Source organism: Diuraphis noxia, unplaced genomic scaffold, assembly GCF_037042655.1.
Source record: "Diuraphis noxia isolate RWA-SAM2 unplaced genomic scaffold, SU_Dnox_SAM2 contig0001, whole genome shotgun sequence".
In the NCBI taxonomy this organism is placed as follows: Eukaryota; Metazoa; Arthropoda; class Insecta; order Hemiptera; family Aphididae; genus Diuraphis; species Diuraphis noxia.
The window spans coordinates 90047980-90069123 of NW_028301711.1; the positions used below are offsets into that span (position 1 = coordinate 90047980).

The window sequence follows — 21144 nt, forward strand, 5'->3', positions numbered from 1 at the left end:
TTGAAATATATAAAATATTTATATTATATTATAGAGTAAAGAATATTGACTATTCAATAATACCTGGCTTCTAGGTGAGTACTAATATGCACTTGAAATTGAAACAATATAACTATTTAAGTCAACTTAAAATAGTTAAATAAAGCAGAAAGTAGAAAACTAAAATGTGGAAACAAAGCTATGGGTTTTTTTTAAATTTTATATTGTGGTGATAACTAAATATTTTCATGGAATAAATAACTTTAATGACTAACTCTCCTCCATGATTCCCCCAAGATAGCTCTCTCTCACTCACTCTATATCCACATCTTGTAGGCCGGGTGGTGAGGAACACGCAGTCCATTAGTTGATAGGTCTATGGTCGATACCGTTGCCGAGTGCCGCCGCCGCCGTCTGCTAGTGTCACCACCGCTAACAACGATCCACATTGCTGCTGCCATCAACCAGTATGCCAAATAATCACCAATCACTGTCGTCGTGAGTCACTTGTTTTTTCGATCACAATTTCCCGCAGTGTGCTAGGAATATTACCCGTGGATATTAACGCCAACACACTCGAGAAATACATCGCAATTTTACTGTCCCTGTCATTGACTATAATATAGCGTGCTAGGAATATCACACGTGGATATTAACACCAACACGCTACGTGGTTACACGGGACATTAAATACATACTATTATATGTTCATTTGTATTGTTCAATTGTCACGGACGAGGAACACCGTCAACATTAACATCATAAAATACATGTTAATTTTTAACTATAGATCGAAGATCATGATAATTATACGTTTAAAAGAATATATTGTTAACTTATTTAAATAACGATATTATACAAAATATATCAAATGGTTTTATAACTAAAAAGTAAACAGCGTTATAAATTCAATTACAATCTTGGATTCAAATATTCAATATTTAAACCAAAAGGTACTTGTTAAAAAAAAAATCCGAAATAAAAAACAAATATACATAATACGTTCCCATTTATTTGGTCTTTATAAACATTAGATAGTAAAAATGGCTATAAAAACTGTATTCGTAAAACTACATTTGTAACTTTTAATATATCTAATATATAAAAAAAAGCGGGTAAGTCATGGATGTCACTCTGCTGTACAGTAGGTTACAAGTGGGTTGCTGTAATGGATAGAATTGAATTTGAATCCAATGATATTATACCATTGTATACGAAAAACAATTCTGAGCGGAAACGGTTTATCTGTCTAGGATATATTATAAATTATTAAACATTTTCAAATATTAGATTTAAAAAGGATTGCGTGGATCTCAATCACAAGAGGCACTAGCTGAACAATGTTTGTTTGTGGCTTAGATTTTTGCATACCGTTATTTTCACACGAACAATTTATTGTACGTGGCATGTACTCGTGCAGTGGATAAACCATCCAGTTTGTTTGTGTTGGCTAAAGATGGACATATAATGAGTTGAAATTTGAAAATTATTAGTTAAGATATAAAAATTTAATAAATTCAAAAGAATGAATATTTGATGTTTTGTTATTGTTCCCAGACAAGTGATCCATTCCTCTCAGTCATATACCAGTAAAACACACAATTATAATAATTTAGTTATTTTTTGTTTGACCACCAATATATTCATTAGAAATAATTAATATGGCAAAACAACGTTTGTCAGGTCAGGTAGTATATGTATATATTTCTGGTACAGATACATATTAGACCTATGGACAGAAGATAGGCTAAGTTAAAAATGTGTAGGCACATCCCCTGTAAGTTTTTACATTTTTGTTTATATATGGCTGCTATTATAGTGATGGCTATATTATTTTGTATCATTGTTATTTATTATAATATAACATATATCCCTGAATATACTCGTATGTTATTTATTCTTAACTTTGCACTTTATAGCCCGACAAGAATCCTACCTCTTATGTGTTTTTTTGTATTTTTATTAAAATAACGCCATTTCTAAGTAGTTTTGCGTCCCCCCCCCCAAAAAAAAAAATTGATTGGTAGTTGTACGCCTCAAGTATGAAAGAAAATGTCAACACGAGCTTTAGAGACATTCCAGCAAATATATGCAAGATTGGAAATCATCAGAGAAGGTCACGCTCGAGCGCGTTCATCTGAAACAACTAATCAACCAATATGTAAGATCGGAAATTACCAGAAAAGGTTACGCTCATACAGGAATTTAACACACAGTTAGAGATATATAAGAGGTGCGATTTTTGACGGGCTAAGAATTGCACGGATTCAGAAAGTGGGTTAAAAATATAAAACCACCAATTTTCTCAAGTTGATTCAAAGTATTAGATACTGCGCAATCTGTCAATATTTAAAACTTTCTGTGTTTTAATATAAACAATAGATATGTTAATCATAGGTAAATTAAGCTTATACATTTTTTGAATTTTAATTAAGTAAGCATTTAATTTTTTTTTAGCTTTAAATTATTGGTAATCGAGAGATTTTTATTCAATTGAAAATTTTATTGTATAAAATAATTGTGTCGACTACGCACTAATCTTTAACTGATATATTTTAATGTAAAAAAAAAAAATGCCAATATTATGATGATAAAACTTAACTAAATCAGCAAATTTGTTTTAATCATATCAGAAAAAAACTTTTTGTAAACAATTTCATGACAAATATCTCAAATGAATTGATTAATCATCCAATTTTTAAAATGGCTGGGATAATAATTTTTAAATTATGTACCATATAACCATATTAAATTATTCATAAGTAAATTTAAATATTTTAGCATTTTAATAATTTCAATATACCTACCTAATATTGTTAGGAAATTAAAATCGAATCGAACCGAATCAAAATTTGTTTTCATGCCTAACTAGTTAAATAAATAAAATTTTTAATCAATGTATGAGATCAGATGACATTTTTGAACCATTTTTTCTAACTTAATATAACTAAAATATAACATCGTAAAACTATTACAATACATTACTCTTTTTGCTCAACTTTAATGAACCGAGATTAAATGTAGATATAGCTAATAATCAGCGTCACTAACAGATGATGTACTGCTCGTCATATCACCTTCATCTGGGAAGGAATTGTCTTTCTGCAAGTCATCTTCTCTGGCATTTATTAAATCTTCATAATTGTTTTTTAAGTTGGTCACCGATTGATGCTTCCTTCTTGATTTCATTCCATAAATATTGGACACTGAAAAAGGATTTTCAGCCTCATCGGGTTCAATCTGCCGCATAATGTTTTCATCGAATTCGTCCAATAAATCTTTTTCCTAAAGTAAATATTATGTTGACTATAATATAAAAAATACTTAACAGCTTATTTAAAATAGTATGACCTTCATCAGTTCAGTAATCCCAGAATACAAATCTCTTGATTTACCGCATGAGTTGAATGATTCCGTTTTATCGTTTACCAACATGTTTGGTTTATTAATCACATCCTCATGTACCTGAATAATCAGATTCTTTTGGAGGTCTTTGGTGTGATCACTGATTTCGGACTCGCCGTGAACTAGTTCAGGTCTTGCTGTCTTCCTGGGAATTTTCGGGGAAGCCACTCGATCAACGACAGAGCCAACGACGTCAACTAATAATGAGTTCTTAGACATTACCGTTGACCTATTTAGGCGCATCATAAAGTTCAAATATAATACGATTATAAAATAAATATCAGTTTTTAAAATTATCTGACCTGGATTTTGGTGCAATACTTTGGCTTAGACCATTGTAGCTCCGTCTTCCACCATAACTTTGGTATTTAAGCTTTTCAATTGTCGATAATAGTTGATCATTCGTTTCCTTTAAATGGTTTAGTTCTAATTGCAGAACCTTATTTTTGTTCATCTCTACGTTCATTTGGTTTTTGTGATTTTTATTTAGAGCTTCAATTTGTTTTTTTAAGTTCTAGGATGACATTTAAAAAAAACAAAACTAATACTGAAATACTTACGATTTGTATTATAATTAAAGGTTTATGTACCTGCATTTTTGTCTCCTGCTGTTTAATAATGTTTTCAGCTTCTTCGAGCTGATTGGACAATTTTTCTCTCTTACCAAGCTGCTTGTTCTTGTCTAAGTCCAACAAGTGTTTGTTTTGTTTTTGAACATCCAACAACTTAGTACTAATCAATTGATTTCTGTTATCCAAATGTCTGTATGAGTTTTTCATGTATTTTATACGAGCCTGAAGTGAGCGAATGTCCTCTCTATACGACATCATCACCTGGGGTAGTTTAGCATGCTGACCCTCGTATTTAGATAGTGCGACCCCTTGACGTTTCTCCATCATTTTCAAAATTCGATTTTGTCTCATTAAACTCTATACCAAAATTTCAATTTATTTATAGAGATTTTATTTACAAGGCATTAATGAATCTCTTGGACTTACTTTTACTTGTTCTTGAGTATTAGTCAATTCATTCTGTAATTCTTTTAAGCGTAACATTTTTTAACTGTTTTTCATATACAACTGTAATGGAATTACTAAAACGAAATTACTACGACTGAACAAACAATTGTAGTATACAACCATACTGGTCGTATTTATTATATTATTGGTTACGTTGCTATGGATGGATAAAATCAATGAAAACTGTTTTTCTAGACCATTTTTGTATACATGAACAAAGTAAAACAATGATTTATAATATAATTTAAGGTTCTACGTTTATATGATTCGTAATAATTGAATCATTTAATTTATCTAATAGTTTGGTCCATTTAATTGTATAAAATCAGGCATATAGTGGAGATTTTAGTTTAATAAACTGACATGTCAGGTGATTATTACAATCATAATATAATATATATTAATAAAATACATTTATCTAATATTATGATTGATGTCATTAATATTTATTCACATATTTTTTTTTTCAAATCACTGACTTGTATTAAAATGTCAAACTCAGCGAATTTGTTGAGTTTAATAAAACAAAGGAACTTTTATTACGGGTGAATATAATATTATTCTTTGCACTAGCCGGTTGCCGGATTTCAATCATAAAGCAAATATGTACAAACAACTGTCAAATAGACATTTTAAAATCAATTTATTATATGAAATAACCTACCTTAAATATAAATTAATTTAATCATAAATATTTTTATATAATTTATAAATTCATTTAATTGTTTAACTCGTACTCCACTACTCATCAATATCACCTTCAAAAACAGAGTTAACTACTCAGATAATAGTGTAGATATTGTATTACTATTTCAGATACATAAAATCTGTGTGTAAATTGATAAAATTCTATATCGTATTCAATTACGTTACAATAGGATTGTCCTTTATTTCATCGTTGTGTCCTGTTGTCCTGACAAACTTCATTCAGGACGCTTTTTTTCCTGCTTTTTTGATCAAACAAAATTAATGAATTTGAAAACGAAAATTACGAAAGTAATGAATAATTATTATAATTGTAATCTTGTGATTGTTTGAATTTATCAGTATGGGGTATGCCTACGAGTTATAGGAGCTTATCGGAGTTATCAGATTGACCGTTATCGGACTATATGGTTTCGATTCTATCTATTTATATCACTGAAAATACGTTTTGTGAATACGGTTATCGTTATTATAGCGAATAGCTATTGCTATTAGTTTGGTACCTACAATCGTTGAGTGTTGTCGACTTGTTGATAATCGTAATATATATATATATATATTAAGTATTAATAAAAAAAATTTAAATTATTATTAATTTTGTCCTGTATTTTTTTTTTTTTTAACTATGGTCGCGCTACGTTACAATAATGCAGGTCACATGTTTCCTTCTTTCTAATAATCTGTAAAATATAACTTACTGACCACTTTATTTACATCAGTCCGATAACACGGTTCGTTAGACCAGTTCGGGTAACAAACCAAGCTTTTCTTAACTGGCTTAACTACACAGGATTCGGTAGAAATATGTTATAAATGTAAATAATGTAACATTTTTGTTTCGGGAGAATGAAGAAGATGTGTTGGAACACAAATGTACTCTTTAATTAAATCTATTTAACCAAAAATATCCATAAAATATTTTTTTTTAAATCGTTTATTATGTAGTATAAAATATTGTCATAGTAAAATTAATTATAAAACACAGAGTAATCGAATATATCAATATATCAGATGTATGACGTGAAATGATTCAATATACATATATACTTACGAATTAGCTATGTATATATATATACAGTATACACCCCACACAACACATGGAACACATAAATAATACCAACGACTCTTCATACTCACTAAGTTCGATAGGACGCTCTATATAATGACACAAATTCTCAACTAGTGATGTTCACATTTCACTGAAAATATAAAATCGTAAACACATCGTGATTCGTGACATCTAAAAGTTACGTTTAACCGATACCTATAAACCAAAAGGAATCAATTACACAAACATTATTCTGCGTAAGGAAAAGACAAAATCAAAATGAATCCAGCTCTCAGTAAAAGTCTCAAGACATATCGTCCACAGTATGTACTTTGACAATATTTCCCTCGTTATAACGAATCCATTCACACTAATAATTGTCATTTACATGTATATTGATTTATTCAAGCATCCTATATGTACGTACAATACATTTTCCTGCATTATTAACTGAATTAATACGTTAGTTATTTATTTCTACGTATCTACTTAAATTTTATCCACATATCTCCTTATTTACTTAATCATATACCATATAGAATGTATAGTTAATTGATTATTATAGAAAGATAGTATATAGTCATAGTATTATTATATTAAGTATTATATTGTTATAGTATGATTTAAGCCTTTATAAATAATATGTTATTAATTAACAAAATGAAAAAATAACTATAAGAATAATAGTTATCGTACATGTAATTATCCAAAAAATAAAAAGATAAAAATATAGCCGAATCATATAACTTCAATCACTCATATTATACAAATTTATTGGCATAATCTAAACTTTTCGTTATATACTACGAAAACATCTTATGAGAAAGATTCACCTACTGATAAATGTTTAAAATATACTATGCAAAAGACGACCCACCTATATGCCAAGTATGTGGCACCTCACTGTCCATCAAACACATATTCGAAGAATGTAGAAAATACCAAAAAACCAGAGAAGAATTAAACATAAGCCACGACATTGGAAAAAGTCTTGGTCCAAATCCTGAAAACAAAACAAAAACAATAAATTTCTTCAAACAATCACAAATATTAAAGTTATTATAAGTTAACAACAACAATTTTGACATGTACATAATTATAAGACACAAAATGTCTAAAAATTTACATATTTATTTTGTATATTAAAATTAACAATTTTTTTTTCTCTTTCTTTCTAATTATATAAATTAATCCAACGTTAATGGCCCATAGTTGTCGAAGCGAAAATTCTTTGTAAATTTCAAGACCAATAAAAAAAAAATATACGATGTTAAAATTAAAATTTATGACGAGATACATTTAATACTTGCTGAAAAATAGTTTGGTTTGCTTATCCACTTGATATTTCTCTTATATATATTTATATATTAACAAAATAATTGTCCTTAACTTGAGTTATTAATACGAAATGAAGTAAAGTTATTGAAGGAAACGTGTTATTTGAAAATAATTTTCGTTAAAATTTTGTAACAAACTACATACATATACTGCATAGATAGTACATTTTGTAACACCATAATATTTTTATCAAAATATTATGAAACAATCTAGAACTCTTGGCAATAATAAAATACCTCTTTAAAATATATATACTATTTAATATAATTTATTCAATTTAAGAATTTCATACATGATATTTATAATACGTTTCAGTTCCCAAACATGTATATATGTTTATAACCAAATTATTTTAAATTTATGTAATTATCTCTACCAATTTTAATACGTAGTAGTTACATTTAATCTAAAATTAAACCAAAACCTATAATCCTAAAAAAATGCACATAAATATTTAAAAATAAATTGGTTTATAAATCTCACGTGACTTCGAAATATTTCTAACAAAATTACAAAATCTACATAACATATAATATACATAAATATATATATATATAAAAAAACCATTGATATTCAAAAGACGAAATAAACTTTAAATAATAAACTCAAAAATAAATTGTTCCCATTTCATCATTGCGGAAAGCAATTTTCTACAAAATATTAAATCGACAATATAAGAAAAAAGCTTTTTATATTGATATCTATCTTAAGTAATTCTCTAAAAAAGTTTAAAAAACTATTTAACTAAACTGCTAAGCACAAATGAACACGTACATGAGAAATAAACAGTTTTCATGTGATGTCTGATTAAATCATTTTCTAGAAATGGCATTTGACAAAACATAAAAATATTCAACTTTTTCAATATATTACGACTAATATCATAAGATTTACAAAATATTGAATTTCATTATGTATGTTGTATATTTGACATAATCTAAATACAGTTGAGTAGCGATAACTCGAAGTTGAAGGGGAATAAAAATTCTTTTCAAGATACGTATTATTTGATATACCTAATACAAATTTATCGAAATTAAGTTTTTTGGGAACAAAACGAAAATTTGTACCGTAAAATTTCTTGATATATCAATTTTCAAATTATTGTGGCTATACTGTATAAAATACCTTTAAAATTATAAAATGTATTATATTTTTTAACCATAATTATAATACTAAACCTCCAAACTCATTTAAAATATATATAATATTTACTTGAAACTTAATGAGTCATGGGTACAAAGTTTTATATTACTTATTTACAAGCATATTTTTGTAATTTTTTGGTATAATTTAACAGACCTTTTATAAATAATTTGATTAAATAAATACAAATTATTTTTAATTTATTATAATTAAATGTAAAGTTATTATTTATATTATGTGTCTATACATATAATACAGATTGGTAGTTAACCCAGTTAACGACTTCTGATCAGGTGATTAATACAGGCTATGATCCCAAGAGCCTAAACCTATAATTTAAAATTATGTGAATGTAGTGTTTTGGTTATATAATTGTGTGCTGGGATTGTTTTTTGTTCCGTAGTCGCTTAAACTTGCAGTAATGGTGGACAACGTAGATCTATAAGATGATCAGATATTTCGGATGGGTCGTAGTATGGTGATTCTATAAAAAAACGCGTCTTCAAAGTCCATTGGCCATTGGTTCTGGCATATGTGAGTTGAAGTGAATCAGTCTTTGTTGTAGATCGTGAATTGGTCGTATTCTATAGACGACGATACCCAATACCTTAAGTTGGAGTCTATGCGCCATACACTGACCTAGCTGTTCTCAACGTATCATTATATACTTATGGATATGACGCAATTAGTTAGCAGTCACCAAAGTGTGTTCTGGCACGTTGAGTAGGCAACCATCGTGACACATTCCTTCGGTGTGTGCGTCGATTCTAACGTTAGTCATTGGAAGTGATACTTTGCACCGTACCGTGACTTATAGTTTGACATATTATGACATATATAACTAACGCGATAACACTGTATTTCATCGAGCACTCGAGTAACCGACACTATTTGCTACATAGCATTCTATGTTAATCGTTTAAATGAGTATTATGATTTAAAGTATAAATCTATATTTTTATAATATAAGTTTTATACAGTTAGGTAATATAGTACCTAGTATTTGGCTAGGTATTATTAATATATTATTAATAAGATACATTTTTAGATTCTGAACGAAGTGATGAATGTATTGATTTTACAATGATGTGTGTTTTTTTTTTGTTTTTGTGTCTGTGTACAGCATAACTAGTCGGACGAAATAATGCTTCAATTTCAAACTTTGGGGGTGGTTTCCGATGTAAAAGTGAATATCCTTGTTGCATTATAGAAGTCAAAAGTAAACATTTTCCAACAGTTTCCAAAAAAATCGAAAAATGACAGAAAAACGGGAATTTTTACGCAAAACCAGTTTTTGACCAAATCGATTTTTTTATATGGTTGTAATTCAAAAACTAATCACTGCAAATTCCTGAAATTTTCACCAAATTTTTATGTTAGTGTTCTCTATATACAGTTTAATTTTCACAAAATTTTAGACTTTTTTGAGTTATTTATAGACCACTGAAATTTTCGATATTTTTGAGAATTTTTTTTTTGAAGTGTCGGTAAAAAAATTTTGGATGACCAAAAAAACTTGAAAATTTAATACAAGGTTCCTTATAAGATGTTTTTATTGTAACTAAAAAAATTAAAAAACGTTAGTCACAATTTTTTTATAAGCGTTTATATAATACAACTTTTTACAAAATCTGTCGAAAACGCGAAAATTTGCAAGTAATTTTTAAGTTGAAAAATCATAAAAATTTTTGGGTTTATAACTAAGGATTAAAAATACAACTAAGTTTTCCATAAGTTTTCCTTCAAGTAGCTATAGAGAAAACTCGAAACATCATTATAGAAGTGCTTTTGAATTTTAAATTTTTACGAAATAGCGTAACGATAACGATTTATCCTCAAACGATTTTAAATATTTGTAATTATTCAAAAATTATAAAACGTAGATACTTGAAAGTTTTACCAGTTATTTAGATTGGCATTTTCTTTGCATGATTTAATTTTCGAAATATTTTGACTTTTGAGATATTTATAGACAACAAATTTTCAATTTTTCTGAAAAATTTTTTTTGAAGTGCCGATAAAATTTTTTTGGTCCTATCAAAATACTTGATTAATTTAATACAAAGTTTCACATAAGTGATTCTTATAGTGATTAAAAAATTATAAAAATACATTGGCACAATTTTTTTTTATTAGCATTTGAAGTTAAAATATTGACTTAATACGTAAAAACTACGGTGATTTTCAAATTATCTTAGATAGAAATTCATAAAAGTTTTTCTTATTAGATCTAAGATTTGAAAATTTAATACAAGGCTCTTAACATATTTTTACATTAGCAGTTGAAAAATAAAAGAAATATATATATGAATAATTTTTTTTTTTTAAGTATTCAAAGTTTGAATTTTGACAAAATATCTAAAAATCACGAAAATCCGCAAATTATTTTAAGCTAGAAATTCATAAAAAAATTGTCTTTTTAAATCTATGATTTGAAAATTTTTAATCATCTATAATATATCCTAGACTGATAAATCATCTCCGTTCAGAATCGTTTTTCGTATACAATGATACCTATCATTGCATTCAAATTTAACCTAACCAACAGCGAAGACACTCGAGGGACGAGGCAGCGGTCGATGCAGGCAACGTCATTAGGTACATATTAATTCACTATGCACACACCTGCCAGCGAATCACACGCGGTTGTACGTAAAGTCAACCTACCATCGTGACTGACAAAAAAAGGTTCTTTTCAGAACCATCGGTTCAATTTTCGATTCCACCCCAGTGAGTCTGCTTAGGTTTTCACTGCGAGTGCACAGAACTTTACACGACTTTTACAAGACTGTGGCAGAGTGTGTGTAACTCGCGTTCCATTAACATTGTGTGATTGTCAATATCCTAAATTGTATACTTTTTTGGTCGCGCCTCTACAGGCCTGACACCGTCCGTTGCAATCTGCTTGTTCGAGCCAATTGCACGGTTCGGAAATAATTTATTCCACATTTAATTTACTGTCATAACGTTAGATTTGAACTAATTAACGGATATGGTTATAAGATAACGAAATGAATTTTAATTATTCACGATCCCAGGCCGTCGAAAAATGACGGACCGTATCCGTAACGGTTAAAATATACTAAGGAATAATCTTACAATGATATTCAATTTGTATAAACAGGGTGATTCAAAAGTTTATTGATTTAGAAACATCTGTTAAGCTTTCATAATTTTGTAATAATTTACAATATTTAATGGGGGGTTTAGGGGGTTAACTCTAGAAATTAAAATGGAAACCTATACTTTTTTACAATCATAATAATATAAAGAATTTTTTTAAATACATTTTGTGCATGAATAATATTCATTAATGCGAAACTCTATACTTGCGAGCCATTTAATAATGTTATAAATTGCATTTGACCTCATGCCGACAAGTAGCTAATGATGTCACTTCAGTAGTTCAGTTATCACGTCATAATGTACCGCTTCTTGGCACCCATACAAAATTATAATATGATCGTCGTATGTTATCTACAATGCTAATAATAAATTTTAATATGTGTACCTAGTACCTACATAATTATATTATAATCATAATATCATAGTCTATACCTCTTTCTCATATAATCACTATCAAATTCAAGTCCCAAACCCATGGATAATAAAATAATCACTAATTTTTAATCAGTATTAAGTATTAATTATCAAGCACAAGTGCACAATATTGTCAACTGATGAACTGCTCAAGCTCAAAAGTCAAGACACAAGTGCAGAAAAACTTACTTTGGTAAAACTTTCTGTGCGACGTGTTAAACAGGCAAACAGAAAATTTAAAAACGGAAATTAAATTTGGATTGGGTTGTTGAAAGATTTGAATGTATGTCGAATCGTTTTTATTAATCTAAAATTATTATTGCACATTTAGATTTATATCATACTTATATTATTAATGTAAAAACTAGGTCTTGGATTTGTATGTAAATAGAGATTAAGGTAGAATTAAAATTTGACAGGTGTTGAAAACATTTCAAAAGGTTCTAAACTGTATAAATTACTGAATATTAGTCAAGGTTTATACAAACATTTGTTACAACTTTTTTTATACCAAACTATAAATAGGTACCTACCTGATTGATTTTCATGTAAATACAATCATTTAAACATGGCTGTTTAATTTTTAGTGATTATTCGTCATAGGTACATAATTCACTTCAATCTAAATATGTACATAATAAACATATTAGCCCATTGCAATATTATGGTAAATATAGCATCATAATTATTATCATGATACTTTTTTTTTTTTTTTTTTTTTTTTTATTGGTTAAGCATCAACTACATAGGTTATTAGCTTACATGTGTTAATTTCTACATTAAATGATTATATGCTATTGTACAATTCTATTTTTTTAAAGTATAAAATTATGCTATGAAAGTTTGAAAATGGACCAATTGCTTCGTACAGGTTGTCTGGGATGTTGAAATCTTTTCTAGCTTCGTTGAAGTTTGGGCAGTGGATGATGATATGTTTGATGGAGTAGTTTTTATTGCATGTTGGGCAAAGGGGTGGATCTGTCTTTGCCATAAGATGTCCGTGTGTCAGTTTCGTGTGACCGATTCTATCATGATACTTATTATTGATAATATTAGTGTTTTAAAAACTTCAAATTTTGTACTTTTGAATTTTTGAATTTTTAAAAGTATCAATTATTCAGAAACTTGTAATACTTCTACATATATTTCTATATTTAGGGATATTAAATACCTAAGTAGGTATACACATACAGTCATAGTAATGATAATTTATTGATAACAAATGGAAATATATTTTATTTTTTTGTTTCTTAAGATTTTATTACTTACTATGTTTATAAGTAAGTATATTAAATCCATAGCACATCAATTATTTAAACATAATTTTCATGTTATTGTACGTATTATTTGCAATAAACTAAGATACACATTTGCATTATCAATCCAAAAATATTTGTATTTTATTCATATATTTTAATTATTTACTTAATGAACCTATTGTAATTCTCAACCCCCCTTTGCCGATATGGTTGAATCATCACTTGAAGATCATCTGCTCGACTGCTCAGTTTCACTATTCATATCTTATTCATATCTACAGCTTCGTTGAAATGCTTCACTTAACTAGTGTGGTTCTACTGCTTTAAATCTGACCAATCTACTGCTCTAGTTTGGTTATTTGATGTTTAAGTTCTTTGTCTTCCGTCAACTATTTGTCATGCTTATTTACCATCTGCTAAAATAGTTCAATAATTCTTCATCAAATAAAACCTGAATTTTTTATCGCAGGAGCAATGGTTTACATTAATATTTTCATACCTATTTATTTATGCATTTGAACTACTCTAATGACTATTTAATAACATAGAAGTGATAGAAGTTAATTATTGTATTTTAAAAACTGTATATCGATTAGGCAAGTATATATCAAAACATAAAAAAATGTAATGATAAAAATAAACATTATCCATTACCAATACCTAGTATAAGTATCTAATCAAAAAAAAATAAGATATTAAACATTGAATTATCACTGTTATATATTTTATTATATTTAATATTATAATTATTTTTAATAAAATGAATATTATTGAAATTAGTTACAGAATACAATAAACATAATATAATAATAAATACAATGACCATAGAATTTAAATCCATCAATCAAATAGGAAACCTATCATATTGAAAAAAATAGTGATTTATGATTCACAAAAGGACAATGAACTATCCTGAAGTTTTGAACATTGAGTTCAGAGTGCAAATGTAGTAATATATTAGTATATTACCAACACTAACTTTGCGTTTCTGTATTGTGAATGTTCAATAGCTACAATAATAATATTCAAAACTTCTATTTTTTTACATTTTTATTTAATTAAATTTCATGCGCGACAAGTCTTAGATGTTATCATAAATTTACTAAGCTCAAGTAAATATTCCAAAATTCTTTACTATTATTATAGATCTATTTCATATTTAATAACTTCAGCGTTAAAGAGTTTAATTAACTTAAATGAATGTGTACATATATACCTTTTTTCAGTGGACGCATTTTTGTTATTCCCACATGCAATGTTGTATTAGTTTAATCATAATGGTGACTTGTATATCTTGTATAAATTGTTAATTAAATTAAATGTTTGACTAAAACCTAATTTATCCAGTTTACATTATTCATATTACATCTATTATCAAATCTTTCAAAATACAGTAACAGGCCCATACTGGTAACCTTTAAGGGGCGCGGGAAAAATATATTTATAGAGCGCCAACTATATTTTCATACATCCACTTAATTTACCGAAAGGTTAAAATACATTATATACATAGCACATGTGCTTGTCCACTACAGTTAATTGATAATATTTTTAAATCATTTTTCATTTATTTCGAATTAATACACGGCAAATATAACAAATTTTAATAAAGTGCATTACACATTACTCACTACGTTATTGTGTATGATTTGAATGTCAAATCACCACATTTTAAAAATGTGTTGATCTTAAAAGTAAATTAATTAATTAATAAGGCTTTTAAAATCCAAAGGTGAATAATAATATAGGAAATACCCGGTTTAATTTAAGAGCGTTCTTCCTAAATTAAACTATTGCGATTCAATGAGATAAAACTCCCTCGTACGCAATTGCTGGAAAATAAATAAAAAATTAAATAAAAACATTAAAAAAAAGTATTACAATTTTTAATTTAGTTCACTGACAAGTATTGGACTGAGCTCTAATAAAATCAACTAAATATGTTATTTATGTAAGCCGTGAGGAGTATGGTCAATTAAATATAATAAGTATAAAATAAAATGTACATCCTATCGAGTGAAAATAATTATTTTGGGTTTTGTGATATCCAAAACTGGAGTTTTATTAGTATAAATGCACAAATAGGTAGGTAGTTAGTTTCTTTTATCTTTAACAATATTATGATATTATTATAAAGTTAAAATAGCATAATAATTACAAAATATATATAATTTGTATAATATAATTATACACACCCAAAAAATAGTGAATAATAAATATACATTAAAATTATTTAAAAAAATTGGGAGAGGGGTGCTAATTTCTAAATTGATCATGCGGTGGTGTCCGGGTGGACCTATGTGGAACTGGACAGTAAGTTCAAACATTATTCTCTCGTGATCAGCTAATATATTATAACTGCTAAAACCACACAACTATTATCAGCAAAATAACACTACTCGAGGTTTTTTTTAACAGCAGATGAATTATTTGTAAGCAAATATTCAAGGTTACATGTACTTAAGTCAATTTATACTAATATTATAAAGAGAAAAGATTTGATTGTTCGTATTTAATAGGCTCCGAAGCTACTGAAAATCGTCTTGCAAATCAGAGAAAATCGCGTATAGTACAAGATAGTCAAGTACGAAGTGTTCAAATACATTTGTAAATATATCAATAAAGGATCTGACCAAGCTACTTTTACCGTCAAAAACCCAAACGATGAGGTGGAAAACTATGTAAATGGCCGATACATAAGTACATCTGAAGCTTTTCGGTGAATTTTCCATTCATGAGCAACATCATGAATGGAAAATTCTAAAATCTACAGTCTTAAAGTTAGCCGTCCACTTAGAAAACGGCCATAGGTTGTATTTTACTGCAGAAACGGCTGAACAAGTGGCTCAAAACCCACGTAAAACCACTTTGCTGGCTTTCATTGAGGTTTGATACAAAGATGAATTTGCAAAAACAATTCTATACCACGAAGTACCGCATTACTACACATGGGCCAATAATAAATTCTCGAGAAAGAAGTGTGGTGAGGACAATCCTGGCCATCCAAATATAAAAAAAAATATGACGCTTTAGGTAGAGTCTATGATGTACATCTTTCTCAGTCAGAGTGTTGTTATCTTAGGATGTTGCTACATCACGTACGCGGTCCAACCTCATTCGAGTACTTAAAAACCGTTAGCAGAGTTCTCAAAGAGGCCCATCAAGCAGCTTGCCATGCAATAGGTTTGTTAGAAAACAATGACCATTGGGAAAATACTTTGAGAGAAGCATCACTTTCGCATTGTCCATTTACAACTGAAAGAGCTGTTTGTTGTCGTACTTTTATTTTGTCAGCCATCGGAACCATTAAAATCATGGAACAATTTCAAAGACGATCTTTGTGAAAATTTCAGACATAGAATCAGACAACAAAAAATCAAGACTTCACCTTACCATAGGGTGACCATATTTTAAAAAAAAATGCAGGACAAAATTAATAATAATTTAATTTTTTTTTATTAATACTTAATATATATATATTAACGATTATCAACAAGTCGACAACACTCAACGATTGTTGGTACCAAACTAATAGTAATAGCTATTCGCTATAATAACGATAACCGTATTCATAAAACGTATTTTCAGTGATATAAATAGATAGAATCGAAACCATATAGTCCGATAACGGTCAATCTGATAACTCCGATAAGCTCCTATAACTCGTAGATATACCCCATACTGATAAATTCAAACAATCGCAAGATTACAAATATAATCATTATTCATTACTTTCGTAAGTTTCGTTTTCAAATTCATTAATTTTGTTTGATCAAAAAAACGGGACAAAAATCGTCCTGAATGAAGTTTGTCAGTAAAACAGGACACAACGATGAAATAAAGGACAATCTTGTAAAAAACAGTACATATGGTCACCCTACCTTACCATATAATGTGGACATTTATAACGAAGTTTCAAATCGAAAATAAATAAATTATTGCAATTAAATAATAAAAGCCTAGGTCGTTTTGGATTAACTTCCCCAGTTTTTACAGAAAACAATATGACATAATATACAACGGTACATCATTATTATACAAATGATTTGACCTTTTTTGTCAATGAAAACCTGACAAAATTATTCTCAGATCAAAAACATGCTTTTGAGACTATATTCGATAGCGTGGATACTAACTAGGGAAAAATTTTCTTTTTGAATGCCCTAGGTGGCACTAGAATGACGTTCCTTGCAAATTTAATACTTGCGAAGATTAGACAATCAGGGAAGATATCAATAGCATTTGTTTCGTCAGGAACTGCTGCAACACTCTTAAATGATGGGAAAACTGCGAATTCTACTTTTAAACTTGCATTATCTGTAAATCTTGAGCAACAATATACATGTTTTATCCGCGAAAATGGACCTCTTGGTAAATTACTACAAGACGCCTCATTGATTATGTGGGATAAATATACCATGAGCCATGGAGCACAGTAGTATATATTTGTATGTTCACAGCCAGCTTTTCCACGGTAAAATTTTTTCAAGGGGAAAATTCCCGCTTGGAGCACACTGATTTACCGCGTAACACAATACGGTGATTACACAAGATTGTCCACCTATTTGCCGCTTACACAAAAATATTTACCGTATCAACTATTTTTTCCGTTTTTTTTTAATTTTTTCAATCAAATATCGCTAATTTTTATAAAAATTACAGGGAGATTGTTTTTATGTTTTTAATCATGTTGGTTACACTGTTCTAGTTTTTAAAAATTTATATATTTAATTTCTACTATTTAGTTGCAAGTTAATAATTTTACATTTAGTTACTGCTGATCCGTCGTGTATTCGAGTTGTGTTTTTTCAAGTTATTATTTAAATTAATTAAAGAAATGAATTTACCAAAACTTACAAGCGATTTTCAATCATTAGTTCATCGTATACGAAATAATTCAGTTCCAACCCATCCAGGATATACTTCAATTTATTCAAGATTAAGATCTTTCGAACATTTTCCTTTAAATTGTTTTCAAAATAAATATGCTCTAGCTGAATGTGGGTTAAAATATACAGGAGTAGAAGATATCGTCGAATGCTTTTGCTGTGGACTTATTCTTCATAATTGGAAACGAGAAGATGACGTTTGGATTGAACATTTCAGATATAATCCAAAGTGTATATATGTATTATTAATGAAGGGAAATCAGTTTGTTCAAAAAGTGTTAAGTAAATATTGTAACAATGAATATATTTGTAATTGTGAAACTAGGTCCTACGACACCGTTTGCTAAATCATGTTCTTTCATTATATGTTGTAATAAATAAAAAAAATATTAGAAACAACTTATATGTGTTAGTTTTTAATCTAATATCTCGTGGACGTATAGTTCAGTGGATTAGTGCGTTAAGTTAATTTAATAAGTTAATTTCATGTTTCAGGTAAGTAAGTATAAAGTATTAAGTCCTACGAGTATGTGCAATGGAACAAGACTGCTTATTAAAGAATTAAAGGACAATTTAATTGTAGCAACCATTATCACCGGCCCAGTAGCTGGTCAGCTAGCTCATATTTCGAGGATACCGATAATCCCAACTAATTTTCCAATCCCGTTTAAACGGCTACAATTATGAAATAAATGATAATAAATAATAACAATAAATGAAAATATCTTTCACGTCGACTATTAACAAGTCCCAAGGTCAAAGTTTCGAATTAGTAGGGATCGACCTACGAAAGAAATGTTTTACTTATAGCTAAAGGTCGGATTTATATTCTCTTAAAATCCTTAAAATATTATGATGTTTTTATGTCGCATAAATTAGTCAATATATTCTCTTAATATTCTTTTAAAATACCAGATATATGATGTTTTATGTCCTTAAATATGCAAAATATTATTTTAATATTAAAAAAAATTCAGTTTAAATTTATTTTAGTTAACGAAATGACCTACATACTATCGCATAAACAGAATTATTTAGTGAACATTATACCTATCAAAGTGCTGATATACGTGAAATATATTCATTATATGCCGATATTACAAAAATATTCTCAAATATTCTCTATCCCATAAAATATGCTTTTTTATGCAAAATTAATTTTTTCCTATGAATTCTGTGTTTCATGAATCGTAAAGATTTCTCACTCCCATTTAACTGCATAGACTAGAAACAAATATATAAAATCATAAAAATCCGACCTCTACTTATGGCCAACAGTATGTGGACCTATCACGAATTGGATCTGTAGATAAGCAATTTATTTTGCTGCCACAAAATAAAAACAACATTAAACATCGTTTACAGAGAAGCTCTAACCCAATAAATTTAATGTTTACTTATTTTGAATATGATTTAATGATATATATAATATATAATTCTACGCAAACGAAGTTACTGGTGCATACTATAATGAATATGACAAACAACGTTTGCTGGGTCAGCTATATAGTATACAAAGAAGTTTTGAACGATTGAAATAAGTATAATATCTAGAAAGCCGATCAAACTTTTGAAGTTTTGAACATAATATATACCACATAACTGTTACATAACTGTCAACAGAAAACATCAAAGTGCCTAACGTACAAAAATATAGAAAGTGGTCTTGATATTGTAATATATTAATTGGTAAAATTTAACAATACATTAACTATATAGAAACAGAAAATAAGTACAATAATTAATCACTAACCCCAAATTGTAACTATATACTGCATAGACCATATTGACCATATTATACAATATAGATAAATATTACAGTGTTTTGAACTCATTCATATTATATATTCAAACATATATTGTACTTCAGTAAAACCTAGAAAAAAAAGACGTTATTGTCTATATATATATGTTACGGTTAATGTTAAAATTTGGATAAAGTCGGCATTAGCCATTCGTTTTGGCTAATATGTAATTTTTCGTTTATAAACATTAAATATCAACGTTATCCGGATAATGTTAACTTTAACCAGTCAATATTAGATAATGTTAAAAGTTATATATTAAATAGAGTTGTTACCATTATATACAATAATAAAGCGTTGGACTGCCTGAGTATATAATATAACCTATAACCTAGTAAGTCAATTATCTTACCGATAATGTAAACAATATACAGTGTGATCACAATTTAAGGTAAAACAGATGAGCTTGTTTTGGTTTTAGAGAGGTGATAGGAGTTACCTAAATACATATTTTCAGATAAATTTCTAATTTTAAACACTTTTGGTGTGCGCATGCGCAAAAGAACTTATATTTTTTTTAAATGGAAACACTATTTTTTCTCTCTTAATATTCGGATAAATTATTTTTTTTTTTAAACATTTTTCGTATCAAAAGTTTTTTTTTTCTATTCACAAAGCTAACTAAATTAGACTAAGCCAAAATTTGGATTTATACATAATTCGTGTTTAATGAAACTTTCATTTATAACCACTGGAAATAATAAAATAAGAGTGAAATATGATTAAATATCATTCTTAATGTATGATAATTCGTTAATTGCATCTATTAAATGTATAACAAAATATTGATACTGATAATATTAATATTGATATTACAATAAAAAATAAAATGTATTTACTACATTTATCTTATGAATTGTCATTTTTTACATTTTGTTCTAAACATGATTCAAGTCTCTTCAAAAACTCAGTCAAAGTTTCCGCCTTGCTTTATTCCTCACTTAAAATATCACAAACTACCTGTATTTTGGTTTTAAATCTAAAAGATTAACAGATGGATCTGTATTAACT

At 28.1% G+C, this 21144-nt stretch overlaps 2 protein-coding genes across 2 annotated transcripts; one reads left to right on the plus strand and one right to left on the minus strand.

Annotated features, from left to right (window-relative positions):
- Positions 1–2709: 2709 nt before the first annotated feature.
- Positions 2710–4960, minus strand: LOC107161922 (uncharacterized). Its single transcript, XM_015508542.2, has 5 exons — positions 4383–4960; positions 3975–4313; positions 3687–3898; positions 3331–3613; positions 2710–3264 (listed from the first exon to the last, which is right to left on the minus strand). Exons 1-5 carry the CDS (start codon positions 4437–4439, stop codon positions 3010–3012), a joined length of 1146 nt encoding a protein of 381 aa, XP_015364028.2. The 5' UTR covers positions 4440–4960; the 3' UTR covers positions 2710–3009.
- Positions 4961–18232: 13272 nt separating this feature from the next.
- Positions 18233–19015, plus strand: LOC149062386 (death-associated inhibitor of apoptosis 2-like). The gene is made up of 2 exons (XM_089221797.1): positions 18233–18666; positions 18824–19015. Exons 1-2 carry the CDS (start codon positions 18277–18279, stop codon positions 19013–19015), a joined length of 582 nt encoding a protein of 193 aa, XP_089077923.1. The 5' UTR covers positions 18233–18276.
- Positions 19016–21144: the final 2129 nt, after the last annotated feature.